Raw genomic sequence first — 26,393 nt, forward strand, 5'->3', positions numbered from 1 at the left:
TTGGAAGTGTTTGTAAATCTTGTAGAATTAGTTGACATTCACGTGCTGAAGAAAAGCCTATTTCACATCTGTCCGGCTGGTGGGGGAGTGACCCCTCCTCTGCCTCCCTGAGCTTTCTAACATGTTTCCCCTGTATATTGTGGAGAACGATTGGCGTTTTTCCCTTTCCTGTACATCCTGTTTAGAAGCACTGATGGCAGAAATCAGAGAACACATATCTGAAATGATCTGCACTCTTTTTCTAGTTAAAATAGACTCACAAATGCACACTCTGACATCACGCCTTTCAGCTCTCTCCACAGCACAGAGCTGCAGCTTCTCCTCTCAGCATGTTTCTCCATCACACCGCTCCCGTTTTACATTTTCATGCTGCAATTATAAACGGATTATAAATGAATCCGCTTCATTATTGTGCATATAGGAGATGCTTTTCCACCTTGTTGAAGATGGAATTGGCTGAGCCGAGCTTGACAAAGGACAAAGCTGTTCTCCATCTTCAGAGCTGTCATCCTTCCCCATCAGTTTCTGTGTGACGGGCTGCTCCCTACTCCATCGTGTGTCACTTTCATCTTCTACAGCCCTAAAATGACAGAGCGTGGCCAATTTTTCACATCCAGACTTGCTCCCATTCTATCCATTTTGGACTTGTTCATTATCACAATCAATTATCACATTTTCCAGCCCTTTCGCTCTCAGCTCCGCTCTCCTCTCTCTGGGTGTATTTATAACACTGATGAATAATTAAAGCTCAAAACAAGATAGTTTGCAATCTTTGATTACAAACTCAATTACATTTATTATGCTTTATTTGCATGTAATAATGGTATTAAGAAAATAAAAGATGCACTTATATACTTACATTATTAGAAGCCAGACTAGCTATTTCCTCCAACTTGCAGTAGCCTATACTGTATGCTAAGCTGAAACTATGTTTTAGTTTTGATTAGTCTGTATTTCACCTTTATAACCCAAGCACTTATTACACATGACAGAAAAACACTTCAGAAGATCTCTGCCCGTAACATCTTTCAACCATCCAGCCACACCAAACACCACCGACAGGAAAACTAAAAAATTGTCAAAATAACACTCGAGCTAACTTAACAACGGTAAATCTGAGACTGTTGAGCTCAGATTTTCAGACTTCTTCAGAGCTGTGCTTATGTTGCTCATATTCTTTTGAACCCAGATTGAATTGAAGAACAACTTCTCCAACTTTATACTCTTCTCATTGTCACAATGGTTCACCGGCATTACCCTACTGTTTCAAGTGGTTAGCTCCACATGCCTTTAGCCTACCGTTTGCTAACGGCAGCGCCTGCTGGAAAGTAGCAATTTACTGTCTGACCGTCACACAAATAACATCTCCTGATGTATATTTCCTGTATAAGTGAATATTTACCCTTCTCAATTTTGTTTAAATTGAGAAAGTTTGGCAACATAGCTCCGTAATATAACGTTTCTCTCATATTACATAGAAGATGTTAGCAAGGCCATCATCTTGACTCATGCTATCATTTTAGAATTTGCCGCTTTCTATACCGGCATAATTTACCGCAATGTTTCTGTACTATATTCTTACTTGTGATAGTCTGACATGACAACTTGTATAGTCTTTGTTTTAAATAAGCCTGTCGCCGGTATAAAAAAAAACAAGAGAAATACGGCCAATGCAGCATAAGCAGTGTGCCGCTCTTCATAACTTGCAATGGTAGCGAAAAGGTGGGCTATGTCCGGATCATTTTGCCTGATGTTTATATGTGTGTTGTCGCTTCCCTCTCACTTTGCAATCTCAGCGCTTCTGTAACAACTTTCTTCTGCTGTACTCACTATTAGCCGTTATTGCTCAGGTTAATTTCATTTTAGCCTCAGGTGTAAACCCCTTATGTATGTGGTTCTCAGTTCCTGCCCAGCGAATTGTTTGCTCCAAATGGGAGCCAGTTTTCGGGGCTAAGAACTGGCACCGCTGCAGTGGGGGGGAAAAGACAGGTTAGCAATTGGGAACAGGCTTAAAACCAGCACTGGAACTACTTTGGTGAAAAAAGGTGTAAGAGAGAACCGGCTCCACCATAACATCAAGATACAGCTACTGCACTCTATTGGCGGACCGACAGAATGCAAGGGGGTGTGGGGTGTTCATATTGATTAAGCTTGGAGCTTAAAATGTAGGCTAAAGCCCCTTTCACACAAGTGTTGTTTGGCTCAGCCTCAGTGTAAAACAGAAAAAGGCCCTGGTCCATTTTCACAGGAACATTCCTGGCAGCTACACAGCCAGCCCCTGCTGCCACTGTGGACATCAGATAACACCCCCCCCCCCCCCCCCCCCCCCCCTACACCTGCCAACTCTAAGCTCAAACCGTCAAGAAAATAAAATCTGTTAAAGTGTGGACAGATGAAGCTTCAGCAGCTCTACAGGAATGTTATGTGTGCAAAGATTGGAATTAATAAACCATCTACATCTAGAAGATTGATATTATCAGTGACATTATCATTGCTAATAATTGGTCCATAACCCTTTACAAGAAAAACAATCACCACTTCTCCCTCACCATTGAGAACTCCCCTTTGTCTCTCTCCCCATCCATCTGCAAGTCATTTTTGAAAGCAACATCTCCTTTGAAAAAAAAACTTCTTCCGCATTAAAAACATAGCATGACTTCACCCACCGCTCTCCTTCTCAGCTGCTGAAACACTCATCCACGCCTTCATCGAATCTAGAACTAGAATCGACAACAGCAACAGCATTTTATATGGTACACCATCCAAACACCTCAATCAAATCCATTATATTCACAAGTCTGCTGCTCATCTCCTCACCCACACCCCCTCCTGTGACCACATCACCCATGTCCTCCAGAACCTCTTGTTACAGCCCGACTCATAGAATGCACAAATATGGGAGACAAGACAAGTTTAAGTGTACCAAAATACATTTATGTACAGTAAAACAAAGCCTGCACATACTGTACCATTAATTCAGAGGTTTTTTCCCAATACTAAATATATAAAAATACTGTTTAAAAGATAATTTTCAAAACTGCAGTGATGTTACCTTTGTTCTTACTGTAGTTAATAGTTTAATAAGGCAGATCATCTGAAGTCTGGTGCCGTTTGGACGATTTTCCTTTGAGTTGCGACCATATCGTGTTTTATGGCGAGGGATGCGTTTTCGTGGAAACGGCATATGATGAGACCTCAAATTTGGCGTAGAGATGTTGAGGCATGGACCGGTGATATACAACTCAAGTTTGGTGGATCATCGGACCGTGTCCATTGGAGTTACAGCGACATTGTGTTTTATGGTGGGGGATACGTTGCCATGGCCACATTAAGTAACCTCAAATTTGACGTAGAGCTGTTCAGGGCAGCAGTGTTAATGATAGTCTGATGTTTGGCAGCGTTCTGACTATGTCAGTTATGGCGCATTTACACTCCAGGCTTTGCTCGGTTTGGTTAGGCCTTATTAGGCCCGGCTGACTTTAATGCTGCGCTCACATTACAGTTTAGGAACTGGGGTAGTTACTATAGTAACGCAGTGTAGGCGGGGCGATCGGCTTTTTGGCGGGCGGAGCGACGCGGCATACAACTGCCGTGACGTTATCTTTAATGCGACACAACTCACAAAACACACAACAACAATGGAGGATGTGGAAGCCATCATGTCCTTGCTTCTTGATATGTGGTTTTTTCTTCTTAGGTTCACTGTTTTCAAAAATGCTGCAAGGTTCACTGTTTTCAAAAATGCTGCAAGCGTCCCTTAATATATGCGACACTAGGGATTAAGTCGCGCGAGAATTGTGACGATTCTCTCTGACCAATCAGCAGTCGTCACTAGTTTAGCATATTCCGCCCGCTTGTTGGCCCCGCTTGTTGGCCTCGATAGAACTACGATTTAGTCGGGCCAGAAAAAAGGTGAAAAAGTAGCCCCGGGCCAAAACTAGGCCAAGTGGAAGCGCAACCAAAAACGGGCCCCGCATCGTGCGCAAGGCTCGGCACGCTTAAAGCGAGCTCCGCGCTGCAGTGTGAATGCGCCATTAGAGTTATGACATCATCGTCTTCCATGGCGATGGATCGCCTAGCATCGAGCAAACGTGAAAATAGCTTCTTAGGTAGATAGCTAACGTTAGCCCTTTATCTGACAAGCTGAATAGCAAACGTTAGCTATCTACCTAACAGGTAGAGGTATCTAGAGCCTTTTCTTATCAAGCTCCACTTTTGTGGAATCAGCTTCCAGTTTGTGTTCGGGCGGCAGACACCCTATCCGTTTTTAAGAGTGCGCTTAAGACCTTCCTTTTTGATAAAGCTTATAGTTAGGGCTGATTAGATTCAGCCCCTAGTTTTGCTGATATAGGCTTAGTTTGTCGGGGGACATCTTACTTCTTCCTTCTCTCTGTCTATACCTGTGTACTCTCATGTTCCGATTAACCCAGCTTCCCCAAATTTCTTTCTTTTTGGTGTCTATATATACGCCGGGATCCGGAGTCATGGATGATCCTGCGGTCCTGTGTCATGGATCGCGAGTCCTGGATCTTGAGTCGTGGCTGTGGTCCTGGATCATAAGTCCTGGTTGGATATCCTCGTGGATTCATCTTCCTATTATACACACATGCATTTCCAAACATTTGGACTACCTATGTTGCAAATGTATTATCTTTTCAATTTATACACGGCATCTATTGCACGTCTGTCCGACCTGGGAGAGGGATCCCTCCTCTGTTGCTCTCCCTGAGGTTTCTCCCATTTTTCCCTTTAAACTTTGGGTTTTCTCTGGAAGTTTTTCCTTGTACGATGTGAGGGTCTAAGGACAGAGGGTGTCGTTTTGTCATACTGATATTCTGTACAAACTGTGAAGTCCACTGAGACAAATGTAACATTTGTGATATTGGGCTATATAAATAAACATTGATTGATTGATTGATCTAGCTTACTTTAGCTATCTGCTTCACAAGCAAGCTGTGTTCACTCTCTAGTTAGAAAGCTTTGTTTGCTATTTATCTTAATAAGCTAGAGCAGATTTGAGCTATCTAGTTAGCTATAGCCAAATTGGTGGTCTCGGTTTAAATTAAAATTGCTATTATATGTTGGTTAAACATGTAGTGCGTACCTGTGTCTTTATGGCAGTGACACACATTTTAAAAACGTTGCTGGGTTTTGGTATTTTTAAACTCATATGATATTTCTTCATAACAATTCATTCAAAAGCTTAGAAGCAGTTTGTTGTCAAGTAAAGGTTGATAAAGCTGGCAACAACATGTAAAGCAAACGCTCTAACTGGAAGTACCAACATATAATAATGTCGAAGTTCGTAGAGCAGATGAAACATGAGGTTAATAGAGCTGGAGTCAGGGCGGGATTAGCATTAGCTTAGCATTGAGACTGCTGACGGCTTGGCTCATTCCAAAGTTCAGATATACTTATTCATACATGTATGTACAGTATGCATGTATGTATGTATGATACCCCATAATAGGCTTAGATGACTTGAGGTCTGCATCGTTATCAAACATGTGTAATATGTATTTAATCCATATACAAGCAAAAAAACAACCTTTGTGTAACCAGTCTGTCAGGTGTGTGAAAACTGGACCAGAAATGACGTCACTGGTTTTCCCCCATATGAGCTAATGTTTGGGAGACAGCCAAGGCTACCCATAGACATAGCTTTTGGATTGCCAGTAAAAAACAAAGAGTCCCACTCACACTCTCAATATGTGAGGAACCTTAAATCTAATCTTGAAGAAAGCTATCAAGTTTTGAAAGAAAACTCACAAGGTTGCAGAGAAAAACAAGAAGCGATTTGATAAAGCTGTCAGAGAATGTACACTGGATGTTGGAGATAGAGTTCTGGTTCGTAATCTCCGGCTGCGAAACAAACATAAATTGGCAGATCGTTGGGAACCTACAGTTTATTTAGTCAACAGACGGATGGGAGACTTACCTGTTTACTCTGTGAAACCTGAAAGGGAGGAAGGAGCAAACCGGACTTTACACAGAGACCTTCTACTACCTTGTGGATTTCTTCCTGAAACTGAAAAAGAGGAAGAAAAGACCAAAAGTAGTTCCAAGAAACCCAGAACAAGACAGCAAAGTGCCATCCAACAGGATGAGGAACCGTCTGCTTCAGACACCGACAATGATGACAGCTGGTACACTATACCAGATGTCCTTGACAGGAGGTTTGTCAAAGTGTATCAAGTACCAAAACGCAACCGAGTACCTGTCACAGGCGAACACATGAATAGACCTGCGAACTCTCACCCATTCTGTGTCGATGCGAGTTCAGTTCCAGAAGCATTAATACAAAATGAGGGTCATCACCTTGAAAGAGAAAGTTGTTTGAGTGTGCATGACTCACCAGAAAGGGAGGATGAAGAGGGTAACATCTGTGATGAAACATCTGTCATACGAGCAGATGAGCACCCAAAGACACCAACACTCAATGAAACAGAAAACTTGGATCCACAAATCATTCCTGAAATGGAAATTCAAAACTTACCTGGAGACCTACTTGATGTTCCTTCAGCTGGAGCCAGTTCAGAACCTGTGGAAGTAATTCCTGCTTAACTGGAAGCTGCGGATTTTCCTTCTGTGGAAGATTTAACAAACCCAGACGAGGCAACTGTTCATGAGGAGATGGAGTCAAGTCAAGGAAAGACAGAGGAACAGACAGAAGCAAATAATCCTGTCAGGAGATCACTCAGACAACGTGAGCCGTCACGTCGGTTCCATTATCCTGAGCTTGGAAATCCACTAGTTTCTGTTGTTACTTCCTTGTTTCAAGGATTGAGTACTGCCATTGTTAACTCTCTTAATGATCGTAACAGTACAGATTGGTTTACAGACATTCCTAATGCGGTTACAGAACCAGTTACCCAGCAGCCCTTTAAGCATGCACAGGGGCGTGCATATATTTAAGGGGGGAGGGTGTAACCCACTGGATAAACCAAGGTTACAAGGTTAACAAAGCTTATTGGTTCATAATGCAATCATGATTGCAGTTGTACTAAAATCCGCCAAGTCCCGCCTCCTCACTCAGGTTAGCGAGGGCACGTTGAAGACGTGTGTGTGAGGGAGCAGCGTCACGCTGGAAGAACGGAGACACTTTTGATCATCATATGCAAAAAACAGCGCAAATTGAGATTTACCGGGGCAGAGGTGGACCAATCTCTGAGGCTGTTGCTGGAGGTTGGAGCTGCTTTGTAAAGCGGGAGTTTTCATTGTTTTATTTTCCTCGGTGAGTGAAGCAACACGCTACATGCTACATGCTAGTTGCTGCATGCATGCTGCGGGCCTCGTGGTGTGTTAGCCACCTAGCTCTTTTGAGAGTTCAGTTAAATTTAGCTAATATGAGTTATGGTTGATAGTTACAGTAGCTATATATTGTGTATTACTATACAGTGCTAATAAGCACTAGACATTTATTTCGTTTACTACAATGTTTTGAGCATTAATGTTTAAACTGTAAATGCTTATCTTGATCTACATTTCAGGATTTCATGGTTATTGACGTCAGTGTGTTTTTAATAGTGCATGTAGAATGAATCTTTTATTTACAATGCAACAGTTTTCCATATTATGGTATCTAAATGTGTTGTATATTTGCATTGATAATTTAGAACTGCACAGTTATGAGATTTGATGCACATGTGTTGAAGATACATTTGCAATGTTTTAAGCTGTGTTATATTACACAGACTGGGTCTTTTATGATACCCTTGGATTGTGAATTCTTGATTTTCTGTTTTCTGGATTGTGGACTCTGGATTTTCTCCCTGACGAGGGGGATGGCGAGCTACCAATGACAACCTGAATACCTCATCTTTTCACTACCAGTGGTAGGATTTTGAGAGGACCTTACAGGAACTGATCAAAGAACTATTTTCTTTTGGCGGTTTATTTTAATTTTATTTGGGGTGCACCTAAGTGTCAAGCGCTTTATTTAGAAGAATGTTGTTTATTCCTGTGCCAATATATATATTTTTTCCTTTATAAAATCTCAGTATTCACTTCATTCACTATGGTGTTCGACTTCATTTATTACCCATCCTTTAAGAACCTGGAATACTGGTCCAGTTTTCACACACCTGACAGACTGGTTACATTTGCTTTTAGGGGGAGTCACGTGAGGGAAGTACAGAAATATCAAATTTCCTGAAAAAACATGTGACTAACCTGAAGACAAGGAATACACAATAAACATGCCGTTACAGCCTGAATTTACATACAACTTTTAATAAAATATTTACAGACCACTACAGTTGAATTCAACTAAGTTAACTAGTTTCACTAAACGAATATCTCGTCATCATCCAACTCTAGGATTAATTATTAGCTAAATGATGTTTGGCAAGTTTGAACCATATAAGGACTCATAGGCACTTTCAATAAAATAAATCACCAACTTATCATTTGCTATTTCCATAGACACAACCTAGGATATGGCTATCTGTGCAACACCGATACCTAGAATACATAGCATACTTTGAGAGGTAAGGCCTCCAGTTCCATGGCAGTAAACTGGAAGAAATTGATGTTAGAAAGTTGTATCACTCTTATAATGAAGTGATAGAATTGGAATCTCAAAAAGGAAATAGCTATTTCAAAGTTCCAGAGTGAAGAATTGAAGATGACAGAAACAGTGTTTTATAATTCTAACTATGTTTCCATTAGTGTATAATCCCCTGTCACTAAGAATGGTTTTGTGTTCATTATCTACATAGTTTTGTTTTAACAGATTGACACACACTTCTAATGCAATGTGTAACAGTACATTGATTTATAGTTTCATGCAAATATCTTGCAACAAGCTTCACAAATGGAAAGTGTGTCAGTTACATCGTAAAGTAAAATATTTAAGCAGTTTGCTCGGACGAAACCAGATCAATATGACCAACAAAAAAATATATATTTTAAGGCCAAATTAAAACCAGTCAGTATTAATTAATCTCTTAAAATAATCACTTCTAATTAATATCTGTGAAGCCCGACAATACTCCCAACATACTGCACGTGTTTATGACCTCATCAGTACATATCTAGTCAATATATACAGCTGAGGCTGCTCAATAAGGCAATGCAAATGTCGTATTTGGCCATATTATTTTAAATGTAAATACTTATCAATTAATAGAAGATAAGGCTTTATGTTTGTATTCCATTTGTAGGGTTATCCAGATGATGTTTTATAGTAACTTATTGTATTCCTTCTGTTTTTGATATAGTTTTGATCAACATTACTCCCGAATTGTTTGCCGAGACAGATTAAGAAACACGAGCAGACAGATGGGAAACAAAGCCCCCCCCGACATCTTTGGAAGAGAATACAGATGAAAGTAGCATGCAGACCTGCAAACTGAAGGTGAATTAGGTGACGGTTGGGAATCAAAACCCATTTAGGAACCCCCCCCGCTGCCCACACCACACTGCAGAGGTAGGTGTCAGACGCACTATAAGAAAAAATGGTCAAGGTAGCTGGGATATGCTAAGCCAATGAGTGTATAGGTATACGGTATTGAAGTGTATGTTGAAATGTCACTTTGATGACATGTATTGTATTGTAATGTAATCTACAAAAATATATGGAGAGTTGCCAGTTGCCAGTAGTAATTTCAGGTGATATCACCCCTTTGATCACCAGTTAGGGGGTTTAGGTAACCTTCATTACATCCCATCTGATTGTTCGTGTTTCCATGTTCCCAGGTGTCAGTACAGTTTTTAAAAACTGATAGAAATGATGACCAAAGCTACAGCAAAACATCTAGTTATGACACACTGGATTTACCGTTCAAACAAGAGGCACATTTATCCATCCCTAAAGTAAAAACCAGCTGAAACATAGAGCAGCCTTTTTTAAATGCACTGTAGGGATCAAACGCATGTATTAAGCATGTGTTCTCAGTGTTTCTACAACGATTAGTAGTTGTCCTCAGCCTGCTGTTTGTTTCATGCACTTTTGTTCAAATTTCTGTATGAGAAGCAACAGACTGGATCAGTGTGAGGGTGGGGGGGGTGGGTAGAGATGTATGGGTGCTGTCTCCCCCCTCTAATGTCCTCTCTGATCCTCACTATGAGCTCGTCATGATGCCCCCTCCTCTCATCATACACTGATGCTCCTGCTGTGCTGCTTGATGAAGCTGTCCTGCTTCACTTTGCCCACGGCCTCCTTCTCCTGCTGTGGTCCCCCTGTCTCTGCCCCCCCTGTCTCTGCCCCCCCTCTGACCGGCTCCTCATTCCGCTTCCTGTCTCGCTCCCACTCCCCCCCCGGTACGCTCCCGGTGTCGCTCATGTCCCCCAGGTGCTCCACAGAGTCACACTTCTCCAGGTCCGAGGCGATGGTCTGCAGGCTGATGACGGACATGCATTCTGAGGGTGGGCGCCCCCCCCTTTGCCGCTCCCTCTGGCCCCAGCCACTCTCTCGGTGCCTCTCCACCCACAGACGGGTTTTCTCTCCATCTGCCCAGGTGCTCTCCATTCCCCCCACGGCCCTGACCTCGGCCTCGGCCCCCACAGGAGAGCTGCGGCCCCCGCACCCCGCCGGCCGGCCCCTCTGAGCGTGGATCTGCTCGCTGATCTGCTCCAGGTTCCGCAGGGCCACAGAGTAACGGGACTTCACTTTCGCCACGCGCTGCTCCAGCTCTACTACTCTGGCCTTGTGTTCCTGAAAAAAGGTGAACAGCAAGTTAGCAAGACACAGTCACACTTCACTATTCTCAATTTTACTTTTATTTAAAGTCTGACTCCAGGCACGCTCTCAAGTATGGAAAAATACTCTGCTGTGTGTTATATTTTTGTTGAACATGTTTTGTTTTTTTGCACTTTTATTGTCATTACACAGTACGAATCGGTTTCTCTGCATTTGACCCATCCTAGTCTTAGGAGCAGTGGGCTGCCATTTTCCAACCAAATATTGTTGAATTTACACTTCCCCATATTTGTTTGTAAATAGATTCGAAGATACCTTCGTTTCTGACTGCCGCTAGCTTGGATGCTAGGTTACTAGGTTACGGGTGTTCTCCGAGAAGGGGCCGGGGGAAACAAAGTTAGTGATTACTGGTTCCATGTTGATACAAATTGTTGGGGGGAACTGAAAGGCTATTACCGTACTGGTTATTTTGCAGCCCGGACATTTCCCCCAAAACACATTCAGACGCGATCGCAACCCAGAAGTACCTTTAAAATCCGATCATTTTTAAGACCTTCTAAATCATATTTAAGACCTTTCTTATGTTTTTGGTCATATTTAAGACATTTTTAAGGCCTTAAATTCATATTATCAAATGTAAGACTTTTTAAGACCCCGCGGGAACCCTGAACAACACAATATAAGAAACACTTCAAAGGGACTGGAAGCATTTCCACTCTTTCTCTCTTATTGAGAAATTCTGGGTTGGTGATAGGAAACAACAGCTTACAAATACCCGCTGTGTCAGCAAATTGAACAGTTGAGGATGTCACAGGCCATAATAGCTGGTAAGATAGAACCATATATGAAAAACAGATAAACATCAGCAGGAAACCCTCAAAGCTCTCCACAATCTGCTCTGTGTTACCTATCTAGCCCATATGTTTGTTCCAATCTCTCAACTTGACCCTCACAAAGTTTTATTGGAAAAAGGAAGCAACTGGAAGTATCTGCAAAGCTGCGGGCAAAATGTTAGATTTTCAGAATTCAAATGAAAGTCAGTGAAGGTTCAATGCTTTCACCAACAGTTTCTAATGCCTCAGATCCACAAATGTGTGCATGTTAAGATAATGATATCCTCTGTGACACATTTTGCAGATTCTGCAGCTAGAACTAGCCACATTTAAAGTACATCAGCAAAAAAAGCTGCTGAGTCATGTGCAGTCCCAACTGATTCATGGTCAGAAAGGAATATGATCAGCTGCTGGCTTACCGTATGAACACATGGTGTGTGTGTGTGTGTGTGTGTGTGTGTGTGTGTGTGTGTGTGTGTGTGTGTGTGTGTGTGTGTGTGTGTGTGTGTGTGTGTGTGTGTGTGTGTGTGTGTGTGTGTGTGATGTTGTAACAAATGATAAATGCTCATGGCTGCTACACACCTCCAGAATGTGGTTGAACTGAGCCTTGAGTTCAAAGTAAGGCTTGGATTTGACGATGACCTTCTTCAGGGCTTTCTGCAGCGTCTGGACCCGGGCCTCGGCATCCTGGCAGAGCTGCGTGACACGCTGGTGCTCCCGCTCGCTGCGGAGCCGCTCCTCCTCCGCCTCGTTCACCTGAGGAACAGAAGATATATGATATGATATTTATGTAAATGTCCCCTCTGTGGGGCGATTAAAGGTATTCTGATGACTGAAAGTAGGAACACGGCGGGATGACACAAACCCCACATTACCTTCTGTAGCCCCGCCCCTTTACCCACTTCCGGTTCAAACACAGTGTTGGTCCTTGTGGACAGTATATAAGTTAACCTATAGATAGTCTTGTAGTCGAGACCACCTTATCCGAGACCAAGACATTACCAAGACCGGAGAGTAGCAAGACCAAGACAAGATCATGACTTTAAGAGGTCGAGACTACCTATGTTGCAAATGTATTATCTTTTCAATTTACACACGGCATCTATTGCACGTCTGTCCGTCCTGGGAGAGGGATCCCTCCTCTGTTGCTCTCCCCGAGGTTTCTCCCATTTTCCCTTTAAACTGTGGGGTTTTCTCTGGAAGTTTTTCCTTGTACGATGTGAGGGTCTAAGGACAGAGGGTGTCGTATTGTCATACTGATATTCTGTACAAACTGTGAAGTCCACTGAGACAAATGTAACATTTGTGATATTGGGCTATATAAATAAACATTGATTTATTGATTGAGACCAAGTCAAGACCAAGACTTTAAGAGGTCAAGTCCAAGTCAAGACCAAGACCAAGGTAGGGCAAGACCGAATCAAGACTGGAACCAGACTACTATGAATCCAACCCTACATGATACACTTACAATACCATGTCTAGGATACCATAGTCAATTTGATCTGAAAGATCCACATCATCATCATAAAAAGACACACATACGTAAGATATAAATTCAACTTCATCATATTTTTTCAAAGAGTTATCCTTTTCATATAAAAACAATACATTGTAAGAACATAATATAAAACATCCTAATATACATTGTACACACACATGCTTGTCTTTATTGCATTATAGGGGTACCTGACCAGACCATCCCTTTTGGGATCCACCCTTTCTGAAGGTTGTACAGCACTGTAAAAAATCAGGCAGAATCCTGAAGTGGACTCAAACAAAGATTTAACTTCAAATTATCAATCAGAGAAAGTAGAGGTCACTGACCGGACTATAAACCGTTTCATGGGGTCTTGTCAGGTATGAGTTACAGGAGGGGTCCATATATACACGTTGTCTGGCTTTTAGTCATGCGTGGGCTCTAAAAATACACTGTCTGGTTTGAAACTCAGTGGGGTCACTTTGCACACTGTATTACTAGACTTACTTTAGGTAACAATTTAACACAGTTGACTGTCAAAGTGAGGGCTATAAGGATGCAGGATGATTTTCACCTTTAGTGTCAACATGTAGCTTCTGTTAAGTGACACAATTATATTAAATCCCAATGTACTGATAGCATTTTAATTAATATTTAAGCTATTATAGTAATGTTTTTATTAGTCTATTTACCCACTGTGACACTGGCACGTATACAATGTCAGTGTCCCCACATTGCCCCAGAAATGTCCCCATCTTTAGTGAAACATTTCCACTATCCCTCGTTCAGACATTGGGTTCCTTCGTCAGGGATGTCTGGACTCGTGAATGAGACTCACAGTACATTTACTGAAATTGCATCAGTTTCCTTCTTTCTAAATAAAGAGGGGTTTGTGTTCTAAGTGTTAATTATTGAAGCCATACAAGTCATGCTTATAAGGCTATTCTGCTTAAATAGTCATTGTAATTTCCATTTAAGCAATACAATATTATTTATAGAGCTTTCCAGTAAATACACGGAGATTGTCGTTATTAGACTTTTAATTTTCAAAAGAAGAACTGTATTCAGTGTACACAAAAAGGTATCACCATTTAAGAACGGCATTATCATATGACAGAGGTCCCAAAAAGGACTTAAAAAACAACTTGTGGCTGATTTAAATGAGGGTCTAAGATCACTGGAAGAAACTTTTATGTTAGACATGAAGGGAGATAACTTTAAGTAATGATATGGGATTCACAGGTAATGACACAATAAAATGGTAGATAAAGACGAGGACACCAGATGTGATATTTTGAGACATTGAAAGAAATAAGGAAATTGAAAGTGTGAAAAGGGACAAGATTAAATAAATGGTGTTAGGCGAAAAACAAGATAATATGAGAAACTAGAAGAGATGATAAGGTAGTTGAGATAAAAGGAATATTACAAAAAAGAGATGAGATTTAAAAAGCATAGATGTAAGAGAAGATAAGGTTGAAGAGATAAGGCAGGAGGAAATTGTGAATAATTCAGATAAAAGAAAAGGAGATGAGGTGAGGTATTAAGAGGACATCAATGAGGGGTGAAAGAAGAAATAAAGTACGATCTATATATTTGTATAGTGGCTTGCATCAAACATTTAACTTTTGCAAGTTCTACACTTGACAACAACAACTAATGGTGTCAACAGACAGTAATGATCACTTTACATTTTGCTCTTGAGAGCTGTGATCCGATTGTTTATGTAAAACTGTATGGCCAACCAATGTCTTTGTTTGAGTGCTTCTCCTTCCATTTCAAGACGCTTATCGCAGTCACTTTTCCGCGGAAAGTGACATGTGTTAATGAAGGTCATCATGTGCTTCTCAACAGCTTGGATCTCCGTCTTTTCCCACAGCTTTTTCTTGAAAGATTGTCGACCTGTATAAAAATTGCACAAATCAACGATTTTGTGTTTTTCTGGAACTGCTATGGAAAAGTTATTTGAGAGAAAAAGTTGATAAACATATATGAATGATACCACAAGTTCAATGCCATTAAAAACGATAAAAACGTCGCTGAAGGTTAATCCATAGGTTAATCCAATGTGTCTGTGTCACTCTGAAAAAATTACTGATAATCCATAATTCCATTTTTTTGTCAAAAACGGAGTTTCATATTAGCTGCTAATGACACATTCCAGTTTTGGGTATTCTGTCTACGCGTCACTCTTACTCCTTATTTGGTAACATGTGTGTGTATGTGGAACATCCCCTTGATTCTATTGGCTCTAACGGTTAAAAAGAGATGTCAATCATCAAAATCGACCAAGGGGGGCCAGAGATAGTCAAATCCACCCAAATGACCGCAGAAGTGTTTTTTTTGTGTGCTAAATCTCTCTAAAAAGGTCAAATTTCACTTGTTTTGCATCAATCTTGATACAGGGTACTTATTATATGTTATAGTTTGGATTCCTAAAGCTTTTAGTCTACTATCCCATAATTCAAGGGCGTTTTCCACTATAAGTAATGTTTTATCTTTTGGACGGACACTATAATTTAAAATGTTCTACTATGTTCAATCTGAATTTACTTTAAAATAAAAAAAAATCTATATTGATTCTGAGTTTTCTACACCCAACTCACAGGTTTATCATTGCTTTGAGAAAAAAGATTATTAATTTACCCCTTTTAGAAGTGAAGTTATGGTCATTTGTTCTGGGAATGTAATTTTTCGAGCCTGAGACCTGGAAAACAGGCTCTGGGCTTAACTGGTTAACTGTCAATGCTGCAAAGTCATACCTCCACTGTATGGTTCTATCCCACATTGAATACTGTTTGACAAACTGGTTGTTTGCTTTTGGACAAAATGTACTCTCCATTAAAGGCAGCTCTTTCTGGAATAGCCTCCCAACTGAGATACGGGATTGTCCCACTCTCAATAGCTTCAAAGGTCAACTCAAAGAATGGTTGAGAAACAAACAGACGTGCAATCACCGCTAAATGCACTTTAACACAGGGGTATCTCCTCTTGCACTTTATGTAGCTCTTTCATCTTCTCTTGTACTTTATACAGTTGCAAGAAAAAGTATGTGAACCCTTTGGAACTACCTGGATTTCTGCATAAATTGGTCATAAAATGTGTTCTGATCTTCATCGAAGTCACAACAATAGACAAACACAGTCTGCTTAAGCTAAAACCACACAAACAATTATATGTTTTTATGTTTTTAATTGAACACACCATGTAAACATTCACAGTGCAGGGTGGAAAAAGAATGTGAACCCTTGGATTTAATAACTGGTTGACCCTCCTTTGGCAGCAATAACCTCAACCAAACGTTTCCTATAGCTGCATATCAGACCTGCACAACGGTCAGGAGGAATTTTGGACCATTCCTCTTTACAAAACTGTTTCAGTTCAGCAATATTCTTGGGATGTCTGGTGTGAATCCCTCTCTTGAGGTCATGCCACAGCATCTCAATCAGTGGCGTTTTCTCCTGGAGGCCAAGGGAAGCCAGGATTCCCCTGTTTTTTCGGATTGTAGTTATAATTTTAATAAATAAATAAAAACACTTCGTTTAGTTTCGGAAATTCTTTGTTGTGTGTTGCTGCCGGCCCGTCTCTCCCCCATTCTCATTGAGTATTTTACAAAGAGTGAAACAGCGCCCCTCTAGATGTTATGGTGAAACAGTAGATTGCACTCTCTGTTGCGAGAGGAGGCCAGCCAAAATTTGCTTCCCTTGGTGAAAAAAAATGGAGGGATTGACCAATCAGATGAGGCTCACGTCATGCCCCTGCCAATCTGTGATTGGTCAGGGCCATGCCAAGGGAAGCCAGAGGCGGCTGGCTTCCCTTGCCTCACAATCCAATCAAATCGCATCAATTTAGTGGTGCAGTGACGCGTCCCAAATAGCGGAAGTAAGCTGCGCTCGGTTTCCCTCGACAAAATAGCAATGGGATTTCTCCATAGGATTTTGGAAAATAGCTCGAAAAAAGGTCAGTGGAAAACGAACCTGTTAGGTAAATGCAGGTTTTGTTCAGTCGGATAATATCCACATGTCTACCCTACTTTTATAATTTTCGAATCATAAATCTAATCGATAGAAGATAGATAGCGTCACTGCACCACTCTCACCGCCGTTAGAAAGTAGCAAGCAACTGAAGCAAGTGCAATTATGTAGGGTGGAGATTTGGAGTATTTCATCAAAAATAATTGGACTAAACTTCGGCTGCAGCAGCAACAACAAATACAATCTGATGACAGGCCAATGCCCAAACTGGAGCTGTGTACAGCGAGGAACAAAGGAGCGAACCGGACGTAAAACGTTAAAGGTCTCCTGATTTAGTTTGTGAATGAATGCTTATTAGAGTTTCGGCTGGAGAGTGCGTGCGGACCTGTCGGTCAGATAACAGGCGTGTGTAAGTCCTGCATCTGTATGATACAAATGTGTGTAAAATGATACCGGGCGCTGTAATCACTCATCTGGTTACGTTATTACATTGACCACCACACACACACCCCCCCCCCCCCACCCCAAAAGAAAGGACGTATTATTGGCTTCCCCTAATTATTTTCCCACGCCACGCTACTGATCTCAATTGGGTTGAGGTTAGGACTCTGACTGGGCCACTCCAGAAGGCGTATTTTCTTCTGTTGAAGCCATTCTGTTGTTGATTTTCTTCTGTGCTTTGGGTCGTTGTCCTGTTGCATCACCCATCTTCTGTTGAGCTTCAATTGGTGGACAGATGGCCTTAAGTTCTCCAGCAAAATTTCTTGATAAACTTGAGAATTCATTTTTCCGTCGATGACGGCAATCTGTTCAGGCCCTGAGGCAGCAAAGCAGCCCCAAACCATGATGCTCCCTCCACCATACTTCACAGTTGGGATGAGGTTTTGATGTTGGTGTGCTGTGCCTTTTTTTCTCCACACATAGCGTTGTGTGTTCCTTCCAAACAACTCAACTTTGGTTTCATCTGTCCACAGGATATTTTGCCAGTAGTGCTGTGGAACATCCAGGTGCTCTTTTGCTAACTTCAAACGTGCAGCAATGTTTTTTCTGGACAGCAGTGGCTTCCTCCATTTTATGACCAACTTATGCAGAAATCCAGGTAATTCCAAAGGGTTCACATACTTTTTCTTGCAACTGTATGTCGTTGCTGCTATATTGTACCTCCATGTGGTAAATACTTGTATATGCTGCTCTTGCTCTTTTGCACTTTTTGCATATCATGTATTTGGTGTATGTGAGGGACTGCGGATGGAAATTAGCTCAACGCTAAATCTGGCACTGTTACACTTGACACATTTTTTATGTTTTAAGTGTTCATCACTGTGCATTTTCCCTGCCAAATAAACGATTAAATTAAATGAAATGTCACATCAGTAATTTAAGTCTTACAATTTAGTATTTATGATGCAATTATATTATGTATTTTTATGAAGTAGCTCATGGTACAAATCTAATTAAAATGATGGTAATTACGACAATCTGACTTGCCATAAGCTGATACAAAATGGTACAGTACAAAATATCAGCATCATATACCACAAACTTGAATGGGATATCATTTTCTTTTAAAAACATTTAAATATCTTGATGATTTAAAACGTATGAAAAACGTTTCAATTATTCATTAGGATTAAAATAAGAATTAAAAATAAATAGGAAATTACCTTTCTTTTAAATGTGTACTTTATCATCCAGTTACCATGGACCCCAAAACAACAGCACCTCTGACGTGTGTGTGAGACTACTCTGCTTAAGGCCCCTTGACTGGACCCCATTTAATGAAGTCTGGCAGCCTGAATTGACCTCTCACCAACAGTACAAAGCAAACTGAGCTAATGTTAGAGCACACATGTCAAACATGATGTTTCCTTCAGTTTATGGTCAGAAAAACAGAAATAAGTGCAGTTTAATATGGTTCTAGTAACGTAGACCCCACAACAACAGCACCCCTGACATGTGCGTGTGAGAGTATTCTGCTAAAGGCCCCTGACTGGACCCCATATAATCAGAAAAACCTGACTGTGTTTGACACACATTCAGATATACACTGATCTACAGAAAAGCCAATTGAACCATCAAATGCCAATACCAAATATCAATAAAGCAGGAAAAGGATATATACTGAATTATTAGGGAAATTAAGTCGAGGGACAAATCCATTGAAGACGTACCTGTGTATTGGAGATTGAATATCTCTGAGGAACAGGCTCACTCGTACTGGGGATCTCCGCCTCAGAAGACTCGGTAGCAGTAGCTTGCTCTCCAACCTGAAGAATAATTCAACATTATTAATGAGAAGACGGTGCATTTACTTGATCCAAAAGTTATCAGAGGTAGAAACAACTTAGTCTAAATGCGAGGAAAGAGAATAACTCCTAATCTAATATTTACTGACACACCCATAAGCAAATAAATCGTTGTCAAATCTATTTAAAAATGTGTTCTCTGCCACAACCTTCTTCATTTTGCAGTTTGGATGTTTGTGGTCATCATTGACTAATCTTCCTAGACTGGAATCTTCTTGTGCTGCATCAACACTTAATAAATAAAAAGAAACCACGTTTTATGTTCATAAAATAACAACTTACAACTCAATTTCAAATATGTATAATTGCATTTAGGACTTACCACCATGTTCTTTCTTGCCAGAAGAAGTCAAACATAAAGACAGCACAGCTGACATGATATGTCCTTCTCCTCCTCCATTGTGATTCTTCAGAATGTATTAATTCCCCTCTGTACTCCACCACAAAGTCTCCTTTTTGTAAATGAGCAGTGGCAAAGACCCTTGACCTAACCACATTACAGGTTATTATTAAAATGATTAAATGTACAGTGATTCATCTTCTTGCCATCCATCCATCCATCTTCTCCCGCTTATTTGTGGTCGGGTCGCGGAGGTAGCAGTTCCAGCAGAGAGCCCCAAACTTTCTTTTCCCTGGCCACATCAACCAGCTCTGACTGGGGGATCCCAAGTCGCTCCAAGGCCAGCGAAGAGATATAATCCCTCCACCTGGTTCTAGGTCTACCCCTTTGTCTCTACCAGCTGGACGTGCCTGGAACACCTCCCTACGGAGGCGTCCTTTCGACGCGAAGGAGGAGCGGTTCAACTCCGAGTCCCTCCTGGAAGACCGAACTTCTCACCTTATCCCTAAGGGAGACACCAGCCACCCTGCGGAGAAAACCCATCTCGGCCGCTTGTACCCGCGATCTCGTTCTTTCGTTCATGACCCATCCTTCATGACCATAGGTGAGGGTAGGAACGAAAATGGCACGGTAGACAGAGAGCATTGCCTTCTGGCTCAGCTCCCTTTTCGTCACAACGGTGCGGTAAAGCGACTGCAGTACCGCTCCCGCTGCTCCGATTCTCCGACCCATCTCACGCTCCATTGTTCCCTCACTCGAGAACAAGACCCCGAGGTACTTGAACTCCTTCACTTGGGGTAAGGACTCATTCCCTACTTGGAGTGGACAGTCCATCGGTTTCCTGCTGAGAACCATGGCCTCAGATTTGGAGGTGCTGATCCTCATCCCAGCCGCTTCACACTCGGTTGCGAACCGATCCAGTGAGTGCTGAAGGTCGCAGACCGATGAAGCCATCAGAACCACATCATCTGCAAAAAGCAGTGGTGCAATCCTTAGTCCATCGAACTGCAGACCCCCTCCCCCATGACTACGCCTCGAAATCCGATCCATGTATATTACAAACAGTATTGGTGACAAAGTGCAGCCCTGGCGGAGGCCAACCCTCACCTGAAATGGGTCCGACTTACTGCCGAGGACCCGGACACAGCTCTCGCTTTGGCAGTACAGAGATTGGATGGCCCTGAGTAGAGACCCCCTCACCCCATAGTCCCGCAGCACCTCCCACAGTGACTCCCTGGGAACCCGGTCATACGCCTTCTCCAAGTCTACAAAACACATGTAGACTGGATAAGCGTACTCCCAGGCCCACTCCAGGATCCTTGCGAGAGTAAAAAGCTGATCCGTCGTTCCACGACCAGGACGGAATCCGCATTGTTCCTCCTCAATCTGAGGTTCGACAATCGGCCTGACCCTCCTTTCGAGTACCTTAGAGTAAACTTTCCCGGGGAGGCTGAGTAGTGTGATGCCTCTGTAATTGGCATACACCATCTGATCCCCCTTTTTAAAAAGGGGAAACACCACCCCGGTCTGCCACTCCTTTGGTACTGTTTCCGACTTCCACGCAATGTTGATGAGACGTGTCAACCATGACAGTCCCTCAACACCCAGAGCCTTCAGCATTTCTGGGCGGATCTCATCCACCCCCGGGACTTTGCCACTGTGAAGTTGTTTGAAGACCTCAGTGACCTCCCCCCGGGAGATTGGTGTCGATCCCCCGTCATACTCCAGCTCTGCCTCTAACATAGAGGGCGGAGTTGTCGGGTTCAGGAGTTCCTCAAAGTGCTCCTTCCAACGCCCTAAAACTCCATCAGTTGAGGTCAACAACGTCCCATCCTTACTGTACACAGCTTGGATGGTTCCCTGCTTCCCCCTCCTGAGGTGTCGGACAGTTTTCCAGAACAACTTTGGTGCCGCCCGAAAGTCCTTTTCCATGTCTTCTCCGAACTTCTCCCACACCCGCTGCTTTGCCTCGGCCACGGCTGAGGCTGCTGCCCTTCGGGCCTGTCGGTACCTTGCAACTGCCTCGGGAGTCCCCCGGGATAACAAATCCCTGAAGGCCTCCTTCTTCAGTCGGACGGCTTCCCTGAGCACCGGTGTCCACCAGGAGGTTCAAGGGTTACCGCCCCTTGAGGCACCTAGGACCTTGAGACCACAGCTCCCCGCCAGGCTTCGGCAATAGAGGCTTTGAACACCGACCACTTTGGTTCAATGTCCCCAACCTCCACAGGAATTCCCGAAAAGCTCCGCCGGACGTTCCCAGTTCACCCGAACTACACGTTTGGGCTTACCAGGTCTATCCAGAGGCTTCCCCCGCCACTCGACCCAACTCACCACCAGATGGTGATCAGTTGACAACTCCGCCCCTCTCTTTACCCGAGTGTCCAAACGATACGGCCTCAGGTCCGATGATACGATAACAAAATCGATCATGGACCTTCTGCCTAGGGTGGTACCACGTACACTTATGAGCATCCTTATGTTCGAACATGGTGTTTGTTATGGCCAATCCATGACTAGCACAGAAGTCCAGTAACAAACCACCACTCCGGCCCCCCTGATGTGGCCATCAGGGGGGCCGTTCCTCCCAATCACTCCCCTCCAAGTGTCTCCATCATTGCCCACATGTGCGTTGAAGTCTCCCAGCAAGATTAAAGAGTCCCCTTCAGGAGCCCCATACAGGAGTCTTTCCAGGGTCTCCAAGAAGGCTGTATACTCTGAACTGCTGTTGGGTGCATAAGCACACACAACAGTCAGAGTTTTCCCCCCCATAACCCGCAGGCGTAGGGAGGCGACCCTCTCGTCCACTGGGGTAAACTCCAACAACGAAGCACCCAACCAGGGACTTGTGAGTATCCCCACACCCGCCCGGCGCCTCACACCTTGAGCAACTCCGGAGAAGAATAGAGTCCAACCCCTATCCAGAAGTAAGGTTCCAGAGCCGACGCTGTGCGTAGAGGTGAGCCCAACCAGATCCAACTGGTAACGCTCCACCTCCCGCACAAGCTCCGAGTCCTTCCCCTCCAGAGAGGTGACGTTCCACGTCCCCAAAGCCAGCTTCTGTCGCCCGGGTCTGGTCCGTCGAGACCCTCTGCCTTCACTGCCACCCTTCTGGCAGCGCACCCGACCCCATCGCTGTTTCCCGTAGGTGGTGGGCCCGCGGGACGGAGATGCGGAGGTGTTGCCCACGTTGCCTTTTCGGGCTGTGCACGGCCGGGCTCCGTGGCAAGCCCGGCCACCAGACGCTCGCCGACGAGTCCTCCTTCTGGGCCTGGCTCCAGAAGGGGACCCCGGGCTTCCTCCGGGCCGGGTATCCTCACTTCGTGTGTCGTCTTTCATGAGGTTTTGTGAACCAATCTTAGTCTGGCCCCTTGCCTGAGTCCAATTTGCCATGGGAGACCCTACCAGGAACACAAGGTTCCAGACAACACAGCCCCCAGGTTCATCAGGGCACACAAACCTCTCTACCACGGTAAGGTGCTGGTTCTTCTTGCCATGCTTTTTTTAATTAAAATCCACCGAAACTATGCAATAATGATAATAGTTATTCGTTCTGGTTTTGTTTATACATTATCCTGGCACACTAGACCAGGCAAACAATTCAGCTTTCCCATCAGGTCCTTCAATACAAAATGTATCTTTGAGCATGTTTTCTCTCACTGATTGTGCTGTTATGTTAAATGTTTGTTGTTTGTGTTTCATGTATTTGTGTCTGGATAGTTGTCTATGTTGGACATGGAGCTGCTGTGACGCAAGTCAAATTTCAAACTTGATATGACAAATAAAGTAATATCGTATCATATATCGTATCAATAGTATGAGGATGCAATTAATGCAACATTACTTTAATCAATGAACTCTAAGTACTAGTAAGGGTGTAGGATCTGATACAACTTTGAACATAAAAACAAAAATTGTACTGATGACAAAAATACATACCTTTAAAAGAGTTGATGTACACATGCCCGGCGCCGTAGGAGGGCCAGGCCCTCTCATTTGACATTCCTGCCCTCCCCCAATAAACACGTTTTTTATTATCTATAACATTTACATGTTTTATTTATTTAATTGTTTTGATTATAAATAAACGGTGAACTTTTATGCTACTATGTATGTGATGTCAGATAGTAAAAAAAATAAATAAAAAAAAGATTCTTGTGTCTGTTGTGATTTGTGATTCATCCACATTTAGACCAATCACAGCGTAACACTCTGCCGCCTATTCTGGATTTATTTATTGTGCATTCTGTAGACTCCCATTTCTGTTTGAATTACAAAATAGACATCAGAAATTGGGATGAAGGATTTATTAAAACGAAATAGCGATGAAAGAACTGCAGCCGATGGTGCTGCTGGCAACCCTGCACCTGCCGTTGCAGCAGCACGCCTTAATGTCACAAGCTTGACCTCGGCAAACCCCGGGGCTGAGTTAGCGAGCCCAAGCCTTGACTCATCAAGGCGGCCGCCACCAACGCTGTCCTCCGAGGCACAGCTCCTTGTGCCCCTACCATCAACACCTGCGTTGCCACACCCTGTACCACACCCGCCAGCATCCTCCTCCTCCGTGCCGGTACCTCCACTACAGACGCTACCTTGCAGCACATCAATGGGGAGGCTACTTTTGGGCCAGCAACCGCTCAAAGACCAAAAGCCCCAGGTGATCTTGGGGTTAATAAACCCAACCAGGTGAAACTGGATCGTTATCCAGCGAGATTGTTTTCAGGAAAGAAGCGCACTTTTGCCATGGTACTACAACAGACCATGGCTTGAATATTCGTTAAAAGCAGAAAACAGAACAAGAATGTTTGTTTCCCCTGTAGACAGATTAAAGTAAATACGTCTTCATCTGATGCGGCTTTTACTGTCAAAGGTTTTTGCGACTGGAAACACGCATTACAGACTGATAAAGGACTGCTAAGGCATGCCGCATCAAAAGAACACATTTCATGTGAGAGTTTGTGGAGAGAGAGACAGATACGCGAGGAAACAAATAAGGAAAAAAGTACTTTGGCGGACACTGATCAGCGGGCACGGAACCGTTATTACGTGTCAGCTGTCGTTGATATTATAGCTTTTTTTTTTAGCTGTCAACCAACTCCCTCTCAGAGATGACCTGACCACGATTCACTCCACAGCATGTCAGAGTCAAGCAGTGGGCTCTTCCTATCGCTGTTTGAGTATACGCTGCACAAAGATGCAGAGTTGGCCAAAAATAATGTTCTAAATTAGCATACTTGCCAAACTTGAGACCTCAGAAATCGGGAGCATTTAAAAATGCAAAATGGGGGGGGGGGGGGTGCTATTTTATCGCCGGAGCTGTTAGATTAACATGCTTATTGTAGTTCTAAGTGCAATGCCTTGCGGCCTGTAGCACCATCCTTGAAAAAAATGTGGAGCATATGTGTGGGCTGGTCCTGTATTAAATACAGGAAAGGAGTGAGCAGAGGGTAGAGTTGTCGATTCATGTTCTGTTTTCTGTGATATATTTTACTCACCCTCAGTTGCGCGGGCTACTAAAGAGACGCCCTACCATGGAAACAAAACAATGGTGTAGCTGTATTAAAGTCTGAGTGGAAACAGTACCGAGTAAATCTGATTATGTCAGAAATGCGGGACAAATATGACCCCGGGAGGAAACCGGGAGAGGGCAATGAAATCGGGAGTCTCCCTCAACAATCGGGAGGGTTGACAAGCTATGGCTCGGCTGAGCGAAAGGATGCACCTACAGTGCATAGAAATAAACCATGCCCAAGGCGGGCTAAACAGTTCATCGTCTCCGTCTCTACTATTTCTCTCCGAGTGCAATGATGAGGAAGCTGCCATCCTTAACCAGTGTGCCTTGCTCGTGATTTACTAGTGTTTGTGTTGCCACGCAAACAATGTTTCAAAAGTGGTTTCTATATTGCCCTTTATTTGTGTATGTATTTGCGATAAGTGTGCGTCTTTACGCAATGCTGTTGGCCTTGCTGTTTGATATATATTGTGCCGCAGACCCGCAGCACGTGACGGTTTTGTGTGCCCTCCCATGAAAATCATATGCCCTCCCTTTAGATTCGTTCTGGCGCCGGGTCTGGATGTACATCACTTCCAATTTTGCAGTATTGTCAACTGCCTCGACCGGATGTTCGATTGCATCCATGAGGAGGGGTTTCCTGCGTCTCAGTCCCGCCATTTTTCATCCTATAATAAAAAAACAATGAAGCGTTAATGTGACCAGACACCACCATAATTAATGTATTAGACAACTACATCTAGGACACTGTGGGCAGGGTGACGCTGCTGGCTTCACTTTAGTACACTTGAGCCTTAATAGGTTCTAGCTCAGTTTTAAGCCTTAGGAAAATTAAATAGAAACCCATCCATGTCACTGAAACTAAACTTGGAAAAGAGGACAGCATGGCTGAACACTGCCCCGGAAAAAACTTAACCGTAACATATTGTAAATACATTTAGCAAAACGCTCTACCTTAATTAAGGTTCCAGTGTGATAACAAATGTAAACACTACTTGGATGTGAATAAGATAGATGGATAGAAAGATTTATCCAAACAGGGAAATCACAGTGTTGCAGTAGAAGTAGTTTTTTTTAATATAAGTTAAAACATTTAAAGGAAAAACCATTATTATTTGATTGATAAACTCACTATTGACTAGTAGTTGAAAGTCCCTGTGTCATTAAAGGTGGGGTATGTAATTTATTTCAGAAACACTTTTTGTTATATTCCATGGAATGCTCTTAACATCCTGATAGCAATAAATATATTAAATGATTTGACAATAAATATATACAAAAATGTCATCTGTGGAAGCCGTAGTACTGT

The 26,393-nt window shown here is 42.9% G+C and overlaps 1 protein-coding gene across 4 annotated transcripts in view; it reads right to left on the reverse strand.

The window, feature by feature from the left end:
* Positions 1-8,016: 8,016 nt before the first annotated feature.
* sh3bp5lb (SH3-binding domain protein 5-like, b) overlaps positions 8,017-26,393 on the reverse strand; it is a 43,621-nt gene continuing 25,244 nt past the window's right edge. The window contains exons 1-3 of one of the 4 annotated variants that reach the window (XR_013803227.1): positions 19,385-21,523; positions 19,101-19,196; positions 12,238-14,857 (exon numbers count right to left, since the gene is read on the reverse strand). Coding sequence is in view for 1 of the 4 variants with exons in the window: in XM_079654097.1 (XP_079510223.1) it covers positions 10,097-10,657; positions 12,058-12,231 (735 nt within the window). In the remaining 3 variants the exon portion in view is untranslated. The other 3 variants (XM_079654097.1, XR_013803226.1, XR_013803228.1) reach the window with 3 other exon arrangements.

Source organism: Notothenia rossii (assembly GCF_949606895.1).
Source record: "Notothenia rossii genome assembly, chromosome: 10".
In the NCBI taxonomy this organism is placed as follows: domain Eukaryota; kingdom Metazoa; phylum Chordata; class Actinopteri; order Perciformes; family Nototheniidae; genus Notothenia; species Notothenia rossii.